The 16,556-nt window shown below is 39.4% G+C and overlaps 1 protein-coding gene across 2 annotated transcripts in view; it reads right to left on the bottom strand.

Annotated features, from left to right (window-relative positions):
- Positions 1–4,633: 4,633 nt before the first annotated feature.
- Positions 4,634–16,556, bottom strand: part of plcb1l (phospholipase C beta 1-like) — a 78,369-nt gene continuing 66,446 nt past the window's right edge. The window contains exons 26-33 of one of the 2 annotated variants that reach the window (XM_061704201.1): positions 15,964–16,017; positions 15,679–15,898; positions 15,190–15,358; positions 13,478–13,554; positions 13,293–13,382; positions 13,138–13,195; positions 12,562–12,648; positions 4,634–7,289 (exon numbers count right to left, since the gene is read on the bottom strand). In XM_061704201.1, coding sequence (XP_061560185.1) covers positions 7,071–7,289; positions 12,562–12,648; positions 13,138–13,195; positions 13,293–13,382; positions 13,478–13,554; positions 15,190–15,358; positions 15,679–15,898; positions 15,964–16,017 — 974 coding nt within the window. In that variant the 3' untranslated portion in view covers positions 4,634–7,070. Of the gene's footprint in view, positions 7,290–12,561; positions 12,649–13,137; positions 13,196–13,292; positions 13,383–13,477; positions 13,555–15,189; positions 15,359–15,678; positions 15,899–15,963; positions 16,018–16,556 lie in introns of those variants that run through there. The other variant, XM_061704202.1, reaches the window with a different exon arrangement.

Below are 16,556 nucleotides of genomic sequence, written 5' to 3'. Positions count from 1 at the left end.
GTTGGAAAGAAAGATCAATACGGGATGATTTTAACCTTTCCCGATGTTCTGCATGCGGACAACAACGAGTCACTCCTTCTGCAGCAAAGCCAGCTTTAAATGCCGCAAACAACGTACATGAAAACACACACAGACCAAATGCGCTGTGTGCGCTTTGGCCTCTTCGGGGCAGTGCGGTGCATGCAAGGAGTGAGCTACACACGTCAATTCAGATAAAAAGAGTAGAGGAAGAAAGTCGCGCTTGAACTTGATTAATATAACACATTTTTCATAGATTCGGAAAATATATGCCTGTGAGTATTGTTGTAAACCTGTCTGCATTTGGGTTGATGTGTCAATATTCAATCGGCACGGTAGACGACTGGTGGGCACATCTGCCTCACAGTTCTGGGGACCAGGTTTCGAATCCCGGCCCCGCCTGTGTGGAGTTAGCATGTTCTCCCCGTGCCTGGGTGGGTTTTCTCCGGGCACTCCGGTTTACTCCCACACCCCAAAAAACATGCGTGGTAGGTTGATTGAAGACTCTAAATTGCCCGTAGGTGTGAATGTGAGGGCGACTGCTTGTTTGTTTCTATGTGCCCTCCGATTGGCTGGATGATTGAGGTAATTGACGATTTTTGGGAACAAAGCTAAAACTAAGTATTTGTTGTATTTAAACGTACAATGTGTGTATTTTTTGTTGTTGTATCTTTAGTTTTACAGTAAACTCCAACTGGAGGGCAGAATAAAATTTTTCGATTATAATGATCGTGAGAAGCCAAAATCGAAATCATGATTAAATTCCGACTAATCGCCCAGCCCTCCTTCCTGATACAATTTACTCTCAGACTAAACATTTTAAAAAATTGCACATCGTGTATTTAAAACAATTACATATGTTTGCCTTTAAGTCCGCCAGCTTAAAGCTAACACATAATGGGAAACACCATAGACGGGCTAACAAATAGCAACTATGTGGCAGCACTATAACCTCTTTAAGGAATGGATATTTGAACACAAACGGTGCAGCAACACATGTAGACAAACAAAATAATGATTCTCACATGCGTGTATTTTTTTAGCATCTGCAAAAAAGGACTACTATGACAACAAACACACGTACACACACTTGATGAACAAAACAAAAACACAACGTTAAGTTTGTGTGGGTGGCCTGATGCCGCAGGGGCTGCGAGTCAGGCAAAAAGCTGCCACTAAATAAAACATTGCAGACTATTGGCACGGCAAACAAGAGTCAGGACAATGTCTGCAGGTTGTTAGGCAGCGCAAATCACACGCAGCCGTCACACAGCGGGTTTTTGGACACATCACGCAGACAAAGATACTCGCTTGACACCTATACAAAATTGTCATTGTTGTTCTGTCTAACGCAAATGATAACCTTTTTTTTGCAAGCTGAAATTGCCTTTTTTTTTTTAAAGCTTTTTCTTCAAGTAAATAATTCATCTTTGTGATATTTACTTGTGAGACTTCAAGTTATTGGCTGAAGCCAATAATTATGAAGCCAAATACTAAACCATATTTTTATGAAGCCAAATACTAAACCATAATAAAAAGCATCGACATTTAGATTGTTTGCTGCAAAGGTACAAGGCGATATAGTGGCACTATTGCACAGACAGCTATAAAGATGCACTCTTTACTTATTTGTCACTAAAATCACTAAAATAAAACTATAAAACTTGACAGAGTACAGGCTAAATATTAGGACAACGAAGCTAACTTTTACAAGAATGAAGTCCTAAATGTACAAGAACGATAACATACTGATGCTCAGTGTGCGTGGAGAACAAAGCTTCTGTACTGTGTATGAACAATGTACTATGTATTATGTACATGAACGTGTGTGTCCACATATCGGTTTGTGTGCGAATATCGATCCTACCTTAGCAGTAGCTCGGTGAAGCGCCTCGTTACCGTCCACTCGTTTCCCTCCTCGTCCCGCGACTGCGTTTCCGTAACGCGGCGAATCCCGTTAAAGGCGGTCGGTCGGTCGTCGGAGTCGACCTGGCAACACAACATTTAACACTTGTTGAAATTGGTGAGACATTTAATATAGGGCGGGTCAAAAAGTGCACGTTTACACCTACAGTATTTCTTAGTTACATTTATTAAAGACAGGATTATAAGGATTATTATTATTCTCGTAACAAATTCAATGAAAGCTTCCCAGATGAACTGTTTGGGGTTATAGTAGGCGTTAGGTTTCTAAAATATGGTGTTCGGGTTTCAAAGTAAGGTTTCCGGACAGGATGAAGCTTTCAAAGAAGGGTTCGGGTTTCTAGTGTGGGTTAAGGTTTCAAAATTAAGGTTTCAAGGTCAGTGTTAGGGGTTTCAAGTCCTCCCTTTCTCCCTCCCTTCTTTTAAAACCATCCTTGTTTCCTTCCTTCCTTTATTCTCTACATCTTTGTGTCCCTCCTTCCTTCCTCCCTTCTGTCCATCCTTCTCCATCTGTTCTTCCTTCCTTCTTCCCTGCCTTCGATCCTTATTTCTTTCCTTCCTTTGATACATTCTTTTCCTTCCTTCCTTCCTTCCTTCCTCCCTTTGATACCACTGAAGCATCCTTTTCCTTTCATCCTTCTTTCCTCACTACAATCCTCCCCTCGATACATCCGTCACCTTCGTACTTTCACATTTCTTTCTTTCCTTCCATGTCTTCGTACATCCTTGTTGTCCTTCCTTCCTTCTGTCTTTCTTTCCTACTTTTGGCCCACCATATCAACTCTGAGCATGTGTACTTGGCGGACATGTTGCTGGGGTCACACTGTGGCCATGTAAGAAGAGCTTCATTCATAAGTACAGGCAGCATTTCAAGTCACATTATTACATATGTAAATGTAAAATAAAGTTTTAAAAGTATCAATAAACGGCATACTCACTCTTTGCGTTGAAGATGAGGCAGATTCCGGCATGTGCCTAGGAGGCGAGTCTCTTCCTATTGGCTAAACGCAGCTCGCTTTTCGGTGTAAATCCTGTGCTTCTTCTATTATTTGTTGTCATCAAAAAAAGAAAAAAGGAAAAAAAAATCCAGAAGAAGTAGTCCCCTCATGGAGGTAATCCTTAAGGCCGCTCACTGAGCAAAAATCTCGTATCCAACGCAGCGAACGATCCGTCACGGCGTTTCTGCCGTTCACCTTCCTCTCGGGACTTCTTTGAAAATTGTTGTTGCCAAGGAGATGACAGCAAGTGGGTCGTTAAGGGCTTCCTCTTCCACTCTCCTCTCAGTGCGCTATACGGAACGTACACAGCGTCCTTATACAATTTCAGCATTAGTCGTTATGACGACTATTACAACTAGTTAAGCACGATAGGCGGTCGTTAAGGCTGCATGCGCCGGCGATCATGCGGGACCTTTCAGCTGCATTGCTAAACAGATCCTTAGAGGTGAACAAACGGCAAATGACAGGAACTACAGCAAAAAAAAAAAAAAAATCTTGTCAGATCAAACTAAAACGAAATAGCATATTTCGTTTTAGTTTTTTTTTTTTTTAAATTACTTTAATATGTTTTAGTATGACTGGTTAGAGCGTCAGCCTCACAGTTCTGAGGACCCGGGTTCAATCCCCGGCCCCGCCTGTGTGGAGTTTGCGTGTTCTCCCCGTGCCTGCGTGGGTTTTCTCCGGGCACTCCGGTTTCCTCCCACATCCCAAAAACATGCATTAATTGGAGACTCTAAATTGCCCATAGGTATGACTGTGAGTGCGAATGGTTGTTTGTTCCTATGTGCCCTGCGATTGGCTGGCAACCAGTTCAGGGCGTACCCCGCCTCCTGCCCGATGACAGCTGGGATAGGCTCCAGCACGCCCGCGACCCTAGTGAGGAGAAGCGGCTCAGAAAATGGATGGATAGATGGATGTTTTAGTATAAAACATTAAATATGAATTAAAGTAAAAATTATGTCATTTTTGGGGTCGAATTAAAATTAAATTAAATGGAAAATAAATGCCCTTTCTTACGTGGAAAATACTAAAAGTATGACAATTATTAATAATATTAATTTATTTGAAAGATCTGTTTAAATTAACACCAAAACTGAGTATGGTACTAATCTTGTAAGACAGAAAATTTAAAACAATTAAATAATTTAAAAATTAAATGATTTTGAAATTCAAATGTAAATTAAAATAAAAAACAATATTTTTGGGATCATATTGAAATAAAATTAAATTTAATAACGAATCAAAATAAATTAAAAATGACTTCAATGTTTTCTGTTAAATTAATAAATTTGGGGGTAAATTTCAAATGAAATCAAATTTTAAAGAAAACAAATAAAAACATAAAAATTAAATGAAAAATGACTTTTTATATTTAAATAAGAATACTAATATACATAACACAAAAATAAATTGAAAAATAATAAAATACACAAGATAGCTGTAAAATAGTTACATACACATACCATTGTTTTTTTTCCCCCTCAAGGAATCAAGGAAAAGAAACAAACATACCGACAGGACAACCCTAGCAAGACCTGAGCTGTCTGATGGCTGAAAACATGGCAAAATGATCATGAAGAAGCTAAAAAGAGAACATAAAAAAGAAATGTATAGTAATTAGCAGGTAAAAAAAAAAAACAAAAAAAACTGACACACAAATCCACTCTTGGAATGTACAATAATTATAACCACATTTATTTTTAATTACAAACAAATTTTCTTTACATGATACTGTTATTTGATCCACGTCATGTTTTCGCTTTTACGCCATACATATGTATATGTCTTCATACACACATATATATATATATATATATATATATATATATATATATATATATATATATATATACACACACACATTTACAATTCCAGAGTGCATACACGTTCAAATGCAGTAGCGGAGGAGTGACGCTTTAAATCAAGTAGTCAGTCAAGACGTTGCATAAATTAGTAACTAAATGAATAAAAAGGCTGTTTTTTTTCCCCCCCCTTCGCTTTTGTGGTCACAATCTCATACTGCTTTTCCACAAGTGTTACTCTGTCAGTAGTGGTACCAAAGTATTAAATATCACACAGATTCTTCATCATTTTTATAATAATAACAGCGGGACGCATTCCACACATTCAACATCACAACAAGGCAAACGGATGCAAAAAAAAGGCACGGGACTTGTCATACGTTCAGCCACTGAAAGAGTCCTTTTGTTTTCTACTGTGCCGGCATGATATATACTTGTATATTTTAAAAACAGATGGAATATCAAATGAAATCCGTCAAACAGTCACAAAAACATGAACAATTCTGACTGTTGCTCTTAGATGAAGTTGGCTTTTTAGTATTATTAGGAGTTGAAAAGTGACATCATTTCATTTGTAGTTGATGAAATGAAATCAACCACTTTCAAATGGTGTCAGCTTGTCCCCCCCATGTATTTTTGGAGGCCGTTATTCTGAAGGGGCAGTGCCCGGGGGCCTTGTTTTTACTCTATTCTAGAGAGGCATTTTATATTTTATTCAGATAAGTCAAGTCTCACAATCCCTGTACTGTTCTTTTTGAAATCATTACCATGGCAAGTGTCTTTCAGACTATCTTTTCCTGTTGTTCCTGTCAGTTCTTCATTTGCCTGAATGGGGGCTGGTATTTGAATTTTTTGAAATGGATAACTTTTTATTTGTTATATCCCATTTGTTTGTTTTGGTTTGGGTGTTTTAATTGTGAATTAAATGTGGTACAGTGGTGCCTTGAGATATAAGAGCTTTGACTTGAGAGCCAAAAATGTGCGATACAAGCCTTGGATGGTGGCAGTGAACTCAACTCACTTCACAAAATAGAGAACAATCAACACATTATGGGAAATGCCACAGACGGGCAAACGAAAAGGATCTATGTGGTGGCGTTATACCGCTTTATGCAACGAATATTTGAACACAAACAGTGGAGCAGCATATGTAGACAGACTATGACAATACTTGCAGGCATATTTTTTTTTATCCTTTGTGAAAAAATGACAAATATTACTGCAGTTACTGAGTCACTTTTATAATACGGAATTAAAATTAAATAAAATTAATTAAATTTTATTATTATAATATATTAGATCACTGATTCAAAAGCACTGCAAAATGCTGTGAAATATCATCAGGTGTGCCGCAGGAAATTATTATAATCTTTTCAATCATTTGTTTATAAAAAATAGTGTGCCAGCAATGTATAGTGACAGACAGAACAATTAAATGATTTAAATGACAATTAAATTAAAATTAAACCAGTATTTTTGTTTTGTTTTGTGTTGTTTCGTGAGATTTCCCTCATGTAAAATATGTGTCAAATAGCCATATATGTGTAGGACACACTGAATTAGATATTGGTAGCGAAAATCTGCAAGTAACTGCCACAAAAGGGCTTGTAATTGCTGACAGATGCCACAAGATGGCGACAATGGACTACTTTTGTCTAAATGAAACTCCTCAACTCACTTTAACACTTCCTTGCCTGAACACAAAAGCAGCGAAAAATGGGTTCACCAAATAGCTGAATTCTCAAACCCCGTACGACAAATATGCGGGGGGTTCACTGTATGAAGACGGTCCACAAAAAAAAAAAAATACTACATGCTTGAATATTTGTTGTAATTCATTTAGTCATCCCGCCTTTCAAATCGACTGCTACAGAGCTACCGTTACATCTACAGTTAGTTTGAGTACATGCAGAAACTGTACACATCCTGGCCAAATCAAACATTTGCACAGACAACATCGATCGGTTGTAAAATGGTGGCACTGAAAGGAAATAGCAGCGTCGTTTCGTGAGAACGAAAATAAAATTATTCCGGGTCACTATATCGGGAGGTGAGCGATCAGTGCAAACCCCCCCCAAAGAAAAAACACATTAGAGAAGTAAATGATGACCAGACATCAACATGATGGAAAAGGAAAATGTGCAATCGTTCAAGTAAGTTATTCCTTCAATAGTTAGTGACACAAACTGTGGTCGCACCCAAATAGCGTCGACAACACACAGGTGACGTACAAATACAACAAAGTCACTATGTACACGGGGGTCCGGACCACCGTTACTCACCACACTGAGTCCTACGATGGGTCGGCAAACACACGCTATGTGCGTCTCTAAAGGGGCGTGTCGTAGCCCCGCTCCAGCGAGGCTTCCTCGGTGTCGTCCTCCGACTGCGACGCTTTGTGGTTGAGCCGCTCGGCCGTGGAGGCGGCGGAGGAGGAGGAGGAGGGAGCGGCCGGGTTGGCCTTGCCGCTGTCCTGGACGAATTCCTGGATCTCCACGGGCAGCCGGCGGAACTTGTCTTGGTACTCCTGGTCCAGGTCACTCTGCAGCTAAGGACGGAGAGGAGGAAAACGTGAGCGGAGAACTTCTGGCTAGACCTCCACGTGGCCGCCTCAACTCCCAACGCTTTGGGGGTCAACCCTAACCCCATAAACAGGGGTGCGCGGAACAATTTTATTTCTCAGATTTTGATTTCACACATTCAGGTCCATGAGCTACATTTTCACCACACGGTCCGGTTTAGTTCTGTTTCACCACGACATAGTTCAGAATAAAAAAAAACTACTGTTCATCCATTCTCAACAGACTCGGTGTTTCCAAGTGGTCACATGATCCTCCGCACAGGTGACGCACGTTAACCGACGGCACTGTTTTTCTCTTCGAGGCGCTCGAATCCCCCCCACCAATCCAATGATTACACATGACAACATTCATTTCATTGCGCGCCAATAATTGCTTTAATGCTGATTTCTCTGTTTAACTACCCGAGCGGCTCCCCTGGGGAGCAGCGTAATTAAAAGAGCAACGCCGTCGCAGTCTTCTGGCAAGACGCTGACATTGGCGCTCAGCTGATGCAAAACACATCACACTTTCCAGACACACTGTCCAATTTTAGACTTTATGAGATTCATGGCCACAACTGTGGCCAAGCGATAGCAAAATCAAGTCCATAATGAGCGGAACCTACCTGGCTGGGGCTGAAATTTTTAATATAACATGGTGATAGGCACCCACAATGCAGCTTTGGGTTTTCTCGTGAATTTCCATCATGCAAATACAGTAGATGAAAGCGCAATTCAAGGGCAGCGTCTCAAGTTCGTGGGGAAAAGTGGAATTTTCGGTTTGATTAGCTTCTGAAGCCTATCATAAAAAAAAAAAAAATATATATATATATATATATATATATATCATCAATAATGTTATAAATATGAAGTATTATTGAAATAAAAGAAAAAAATATGAATAAATAAAAATATATATATGAATAAATAAAAAATAAAAAAGTATGACTTAAGGTTTTGTTAAAATTAAATATTTGGGGCACAAATATAAATGAAATTGCATAAAAATGAAAAAAAAGAAGAAAATGCATGCACATTTTAAGATCAGGTGATTTTAAAATAAAAAAAAACATACAAACAAGATTTTGAATAAACAAATTATTATTAAGTACTGTTTAAATAAAAATACAAATATATACAACGTAACATAACATGAAATAAAAATTATTATTAAGAATAATTAAAATCTAAATATAAAAAATGAAAAGAAAAAGAAGAAAGAAAAGAAGAAAAAACGTGTATCAAGTTAAAAATCCTATTTTAATTTATATTAAGTAAAAAAGTTATCATTATCATCATCATAATATAATACAAACACGAAAATACATATAAATAAAAATCAACAACAGTAAAAAAAAAAAAAAAAAAAAAAAAAAGGTTGAGTTGACTATGTGAATTCAAATTTAGAGTCCTGGTAGACTGAACCAAAAACTGTTATTTGCTATTTTAGTTATTCTTAACTGCATTGTTGTCATTTGTTATCATAGCAAATGATCTTCATACTCCACAGGTTCTCATATCGTCATTTTTAGCGTGAAGCGTATGAACAACTGAACACAACGCTGTGGTGACGCAATACAGATTTTTGGAGTCCTCGTATGCTCTCGAGCGCAGCGTCTCAAGGTCACCTTGTACGCCTCCCCTCACTTTCCCTCCCTTCCGTCCTTCCTTGCGTCTCACTCTCAGTGCGGCTCTCACAGAGCGGACATCTAGCTCATCACATCACAAGCAGATGGCTAAAAATGCCCCACGCTCTGCACTGCGCATGACCTACTTAGGGGGTGGGACTATCTAAGCGTGTGTGTGTGTGTGTGTGTGTGTGTGTGTGTGTGTGTAGTGTGTGCGTACACGTGGAGGTCATCTTTCACCCCTCTGATGACACCCTGGCATATGCCAAGGAGGTGGGAGGCTTGGAGGACCACGGACACACGTGTGCAAGGGTGTGTGTGTGTGAAAATAGCACAATTAAAATTGTAAAAGAATTAAAAAGACTAAAATGGAGGATCTGGAGATACAAGTGACCCGACCGATACGAGTCATCAAGTTGCTGGCATAGCTATATGAACAAAGACATTATTTAGAGAAAATAAAGTTAGTTGGCTCGTTAGCTGCTTGGATAGTTAGCTTGTTAGTTTGCTTAATAGCTACCAATTTAATAAGGAAGTGTGGTGGTTAGTCGACCAGTTGATTTTGTTAGATCTTTAGCTAGCAAACTCAGTGGTTAGCTTGTGAGTTAGGGAGATTGTTTGTCGTATAGTTAGCTTGTTAGGGCGCTATTTCATATTTTTAAAAAACAATTGTTGGTAATGTAGCTTATTAGCTAGTTAGTTTGTTGTGTCTGTCTGTCTGTTCGTGTGTTTGTTTGTTAGTTGGCTGGTTTGTTGGTTATTATATAGTTAGCTTGTTAGCTAGCTATTTGCAATTACCTTTAGTTAGGGAGTTTGTTCTTTAGATAGCAGCCAGTTAGTTGGTTAGTTACTTAGCCTGTTTGTTGATTAGCTAGTTAGCTTGTGAGCTAGGTAGTTAGCTAGTTGGTTAGGGAAATGAGAAAGACAGTTTGTTGTTCAATAAGAGAGTTAGTTGGTTAGCTTGAAAGGTAAATCGTAATATAGGAAGGGTGTCACAGAGTTGAGATTTTAAACTAAAAATAAAAAGAAACTTCATACCACACTGTCTCCTTTCAATGCCTCCATGCATGAAACAAGGTCAGAAAGTAAAGTTGTTTTCACTGTGATCTACATTCACACTGGACGTCCACCAGCTCCCCCAATGTGCCAATGAGCCGCCCCCGCCGTTTGTCTTTCAACATTGGTCAACAAACGCGTGTGCGCCACACACCCCGGGCGCGCGCTTCCTAAAATACAACACGCAACGTGACCTTATTCAGCGGCTGGCCTCCTTTCGAGGAGCCGTCGAGGGAAAGGGAGAAGCTTGGCAATTTCGCGTCGCCCATCTGTCGAGGATACCTGACTCTGACTCGGGATCATTTGGGCGAATTCCCACAGTATGGACTTTGACAAAGAGCTGGAATTTGAACAGAATGGTTTGCTGCAAAACAAAGGAGCTGACTTCCTATTGAATTTCGCCAATGGGCCCTTGAGACATTTTTGTGCTTCCCGTGATAGACATGACCACAGAATTTCGGGTGGGTCGCTGAAGCTAGTGCTGGGGGGCAAAACTTTTCTGAGTGACTTCTGGCAGTCTTTCTTGTCTTTCCTCAAAATATAAATAAATAAACTAAGTCAAATATCCACGGTACAGAAAATGAATGGAAGTCATTTGATTGTGCAGGTGTACCTCATGAACTGTCCATTAAGTGTATGTTTGAAGCCACTGACATTTTTCTTTTTTCTTATTGCACACGGCGCAAAACAGAGAGGCAGTACAAGAAAGCGTCCTGTTTCCAAACACATCCCAATTAGGCCCGAAAACCACCATTTACTCATCCAGAAGATGAGACGGGAGGCTCAGCAGCCTGTCAGCATCACAGGAGGAGGATCGTTTCGCCCGCGAGTGTGTGCGTCGGCTAAAGAAGAAATAAAACACCTTTCACTTCATTGATATTCTCCACGCTATCTGCTTCCTAACTATGGAAGCCAACTGCGGCGGCAGAGCCAACGAGACGAATGCTTACTGAAACAGAAGCAGACACTTCTCACAACGTGTGTCCTTCCCTGACTTTTCACGAAATCTTCTCTGCAGCAGGAGGGGGGGAAAAAAGCAGTCATTCCCACCATAAAAGGAGGACTTTCAAAGGGAAGCGCATGATGAGACAGTTGATAAACTAAGTGCTTTCAAATGTGGGTATAATGGAGAAGTCCTATTCATAATGTTGCTACAAGGCATGTTTTTATATTTGAAATGCCTAAAATCCAACGTGAGTCAAAACAAACAAACAAACAAACCAAAATTCCCATAGAAGATAATGGAATTATTGTCTACTGTTAATAACAGTATAAAAGAAAAAGAAAATACAAATACAATTCAATTAAATAAAAACTTACTTAATAAGGTACAATCAAATCAAACTAAAATAGATATACAAAATAAAATGAAACAAAAGACAAGAGAATGAAAAGTCAAGAAAATAATAAAATAAAAAGTTAATAAAATAGATAACAATAATATAAAAGGCCTCGTGAGAAAATTAAGAATTAACAAAGTAATTTTAATAAAATAGAAATGAAATTAAAATAACTTCTAATCTAATTCATAATTGGATAAAAATCAATATTGAAATAAATAAATGTAAAACTAATTTTTAAATAAATTGAAAGTCTATAATAAATTAATCCTCATTAGTAAAAACAAAATCAATAAATAAGTGTGAAAAGAAGTAAAACAAATGTGAAAAGTGTCAAAAGAGGCTAATAAACAAATACAAAAAAAGAGGAAAATACAACAACAAAATGAAACGTGGATAATGTAACAACAAAACAAAGTTAAAAAGGTTTACTACTATTTGTTTAACAATTTTAAAAAGCCAATCAATCACCTTTTGATGCGACCTGAACTAAAGTCTGACAGGAAGCGACTTATAGAGGTGCACAACGTTGTGAGTGTTCCACTTTGCAGGACCCACTGTACACACACGCATGCACGTACACACACAAACACTGGATTTTTGCACGTTCCCTATTGTTCGCTGCGCGTGTTAGCACGCACGCTTTATGGACGTGAGGTCGGCAGGCTGAGATGATGCAGATCAAAGTGTATGATGAGGGAACGCAGTGGTCACCATCTTGACTCCTTACAACCTGCCTGGCGCACACGTGCGCACACCGACACGCCCGCACCCACACGCTTTTGGGACTCTCGCCCTCCTCGCCACAGATGGAGGAGTCACTTCCAAATGAGCAGATTGCAAAGTGTCATGAAGGATGGAGGGAGGGGTACTGGGGGGGGTCAAGTTGCCATGACGATTGCATGTGTGCTTTTTGTGTGTGTGTTTAAATCAAGGATTGCACAGTGAGGAAAGACCCATGCATGCGCGCGCGCACACACACACACACACACACACACACACACACACAACATTGCGCAATCACATTGTGTAATTCATGTTAACAAAAACGCAGATTTATGGAGATTAGCGGACTTAAAAGTGGCGATATTACAAACAAATGGGCGACTTGATAGTGATGTCACTAATCACAACTCTCCTCTCCTGTGATGTCACACCACCTCTTCAGGAAGTTGCAATGTGCAACACCCATCACTCTGCATATATATATATATATATATATATATATATTAATACCTTTGGCCTTTCATCCAAAATCTGCTGTCGTATGTCCTTGTGTTTCTCCTGCAGACGCTCCTGCCGTTTACTCTGCGCGTCCTCCAGCTACACACACAAAAACACGGCGCTCACAAAAGCTGTCTCAAATAAATAAAACATTAACTTGCTTGTTACATTAGGCACATTTGAACAGGCTAAATCAAATGCTACCCATGAAGATTGAGGATTGCGGCGTGGCTATTGGGCCCAAAAAAAGAAGAAAAACCCATTCCATTTTGGTGACAACATTAGGAAAAAAAACCAAAAACCTTAACAACTTATGAATAATATTATTCAAAATCTATTTCTAAAATTAAGGTAGGTGAAAAAGATGATTTTTCACAATGAAGTCAAACTTTTAAAATGCTATTCCTCGTGACATTACTGAAACGAACTGTATCTTTCAAATGAAGATAGAATTGTATAATTTTGATTTTTCAATTTAATTTCTTCAGCCGACTCAAAAAGTTTCCGCGTTTCAAACGTGACTATTATCGTCATCTCTGTTCAGTCTCCATTTTGTACCGACGGCATTCCGGCCGATGGCTTTCTCACCCGTTTTATGTACTGCACCACCTCGTTGACAAACGACCTGTTTATCTCCAGCTTCTCTCTGCAGGGAACAAACGCAACACCAAATCAGTGTTGCTCTTTTTTGGGGGAGGCCTATTAGACATCTTGTGGTCACATGTGTGCATTACAACACTCACTCCTCTGTGACGTTCTTGTCTTTGGACTTGGCTTCGCTGATCTTCTCTTGTCTCTTCTTGTCCATTTTCTTCTTCAGGTCCTTCTTCTCCCTGCAGAACAAGAGCTGGTGATGACATGTTTCACGTGTGTTTTTTTTTTGTTTGTTTTTTTTTTTAACTCGATGAATGCTGAATGACACTCTCACTTTTCGCAGATGTCTCTCAGCTTTTTCAGCTGCGCACTCTGACACTCCTCGGCCAGGGCGGTCAGCTTCTCCACCAGCTGGATGCAAATGAAAAGAGAAAATGGTCACGTGAAGCAAGAAGGAAAATTAAAGCCGCAGCAACGAATGGGCCCTCAGGCTGAGTTACTCAAGTTTTTTTATTTATTTATTTATTTATTTACAGCAAGTCATAAAATTCAGACTAAATTAATTGTAATTTAGCATTGTCCATCTGTTTATAGTACTAAGTTCAAACCGAGTTGCAACGGGACAACATTTTGGTGAATCTACTCCTGATAGACGCGCCAACCAAATTTCATGTGGCTAAGTGAAACTGCCTTTGGGGCTGAATTTTCAAGAACTGCTGATTAAAATAGTGTTCACTGAGGCCTCATATTAGGCTCGCTGCAATCTGCTTGATTAGAGCCGACTTGCCAGAGAGTGCAGCTGAAGCCGAGCAGAGGAAATTAATTTTTCCACAACAGACACGCCGCAGAATTATTAAATGCACGTGCGTGCGTGTGTGTCTTTGATATGGATGAATCAGCACACAATGTGAAGACGAACAAGTCCGAGCCTGCGATATGGTACATCAAACCAACAATACAATCATGTTGACTATGAAATAAGAACCTTTTGCATCACTCAACAAAAAACAAAAATGACCGAAAACACACTGTATTTATGAACACGTTATAAATGTGTTGCAAACACGTTGCAAAGTGTTGTGTGCAAACATTTTATTCAGGTATAAATTTGTTAGAAATGTGTTGTAAATGTGTAATTAAGCATTTACGAATTCATAAATCTCTTGTAAATGTCTTTTATGTTATAAATGTTAAAAAGTGCCAATGTGTTATAAACATTTGATTTATAACTGTATAAACTTGCTAGAAATGAGTTAATGTGCTATAAACAGTATATAATGTACAAAACTGTTATAAATATGTTTTGAATGTGTTATAAACGTGTATAATGTAATCAGAATCAGAATCAGAATCATCTTTATTTGCCAAGTATGTCCAAAACACACAAGGAATTTGTCTCCGGTAGTTGGAGCCACTCTAGTACAACAAACAGTCAATTTACAGAACACTTTGGGGACATAAAGACATTGACAAAAAACAATTGTGCAAAAAGATGCAGAGTCCTCTAGCACTTAGAGCAGTTCGAACGACTAATATTGCAATAGTCCGGTGCAATGACCATTGTGCAAAGGGCGCTGAGACTTCAAGGAGTGTATGCGGTTTAAAGTGTAGTGTATACATGTAGATCTGTTATATGGTAAACCGTTATAGGGGTTATGAATGTTATATACTGTATGTGTTCAGTGGTTTACAAACTTGTAAGAAATACAAATGTATAAAAGTGTTAGAAATGTTATGAAGTTCATAAACTTTTTTAGCAAACCTTTTACAAACCTATGAACCTGTTATAAACATGTTATGAATGTGTAATAAAAGTGCCTCAAACGTTTCATGAATATATAACCTTGTTATTGATGTGTTATAAATAATTCATAAATGTATAAACCTGTTATGTTTCCAACATTTTATAAATGTATTAACCTGTTATCGATGTGTCATAATTCAGAAAGGTATAACCATGAATGTGTTATAAATGTGTCATAAACGTGTTGCTATAACCGCATTCTGAACATTGAGTGTTCTCGAAAGCGGGTCGTGGGGGTTCACCTGCTTGATGTGCTCTCTCTTCTGGTACTTCTCGCTGTAGTACTGCTCCTGGCGCAGCGTGAGGAGCTGCTGCTGTTGCTGCTCCTTCAGCTCAGACAGACGCCGGCCACAGTCCTGGTCCAGATCGCACAGCTCGCGGTCCAGCGTGGACAGCGACTGTTCCGACCGGCTGCACACAGACAAAATGATTCTGGAAATGCCGTGCTTTCAAAAGAACCCCGGCAGCTGCAAATTCAAATGGCCGACTTCCTGCGCGTTTCACAACGGGGCTTCTTGAGACTTTTTTGTGCGTCTCGTCATGATGAACGTGGGCTAACTCTCGTGGCAATCGGACATACACGCCATCAAAATGGCACTGTAGTTGCGTAAAATAAAGATTCAAGCAATTTGCCCTACTCGGGCCCTAATAACGTAAGACAACTTTTATGAAGAAGAATCCTGCCGTTGCATCAGTCCCATAAGGAGGAAAAGAGGAAGAGCGCCACCTACCTTTTCTTACCATCTCGTTTGTGGTTCTTGTGCAGGGCGCTGCGCCTCCGCTGCTGCTGGCTCTGCAGCTCGCCCACGCGCGCCGTGTGCTCCTTGATGAGCTCGCCCGTCTTGCGGTGGTGTTTGCGCACCAGCTCCTTCATCTCCTTGTACTGCTTCCGTTGTTCGCGTACGAAGCCCTTGAGCTGCTTCAGCTCCTCCAGCGTCAGGGCTTCCACTTCTAAAGCGCACGACGGAGAATAAGATAGTGAGGAGGTCTAGTACGGCAAAAGATGAACTTCTTACCGGTGAGGACGCTCTGGATGATGTCCTCCGTCTTCACAGGAGGTTTCAAAGATCCTCAAGAGAACAATAACAGAGCGACTTTTAGTCTTAAGTCTCCCTTTGTGCATTTACTATTGAGGCTCAATTTATTATCTTTTCCTTTACTTGTTTACAACAGGAAACACAACCATCAAATCTTTTTTTAAACTTGAACGTGAGTCAATAGCTAAAGATTTGTGTGCGCCATAGACTAAAAAAAAAATACGTCATGACATCTGACAAATGAAACAACTTTACTCATCATTAACTACATACTATTTATCCCAGTCATTGAAAAAAAAAAAAACAATATATATATATATATATATATATATATTTTAAAATTTGTATTTTATTCTCAATATTTTTATTGTGATTTGTCGTCTTCAAGGAAAGCAATGTGGTGACCACCGCCAGTGGTGGGGCGGTGCCCTAGCGCCCTCTATTGACCAGCCGCCACGTCTTTAAACCCTCATTTGCAACCCGAACCTAAACACAGGCTGGAAAACTTAACCCTCTCTCGAAACACGCAAAACGTCTTGCAAGCTTAACTTTTTCGAGAAATCCTTATCCTT

The sequence above is a fragment of the Phycodurus eques genome, chromosome 18, assembly GCF_024500275.1.
Source record: "Phycodurus eques isolate BA_2022a chromosome 18, UOR_Pequ_1.1, whole genome shotgun sequence".
Lineage (NCBI taxonomy): Eukaryota > Metazoa > Chordata > Actinopteri > Syngnathiformes > Syngnathidae > Phycodurus > Phycodurus eques.
Note: the sequence above shows the minus strand (reverse complement) of the source record. Positions and strands in the feature narration are given on the sequence as shown.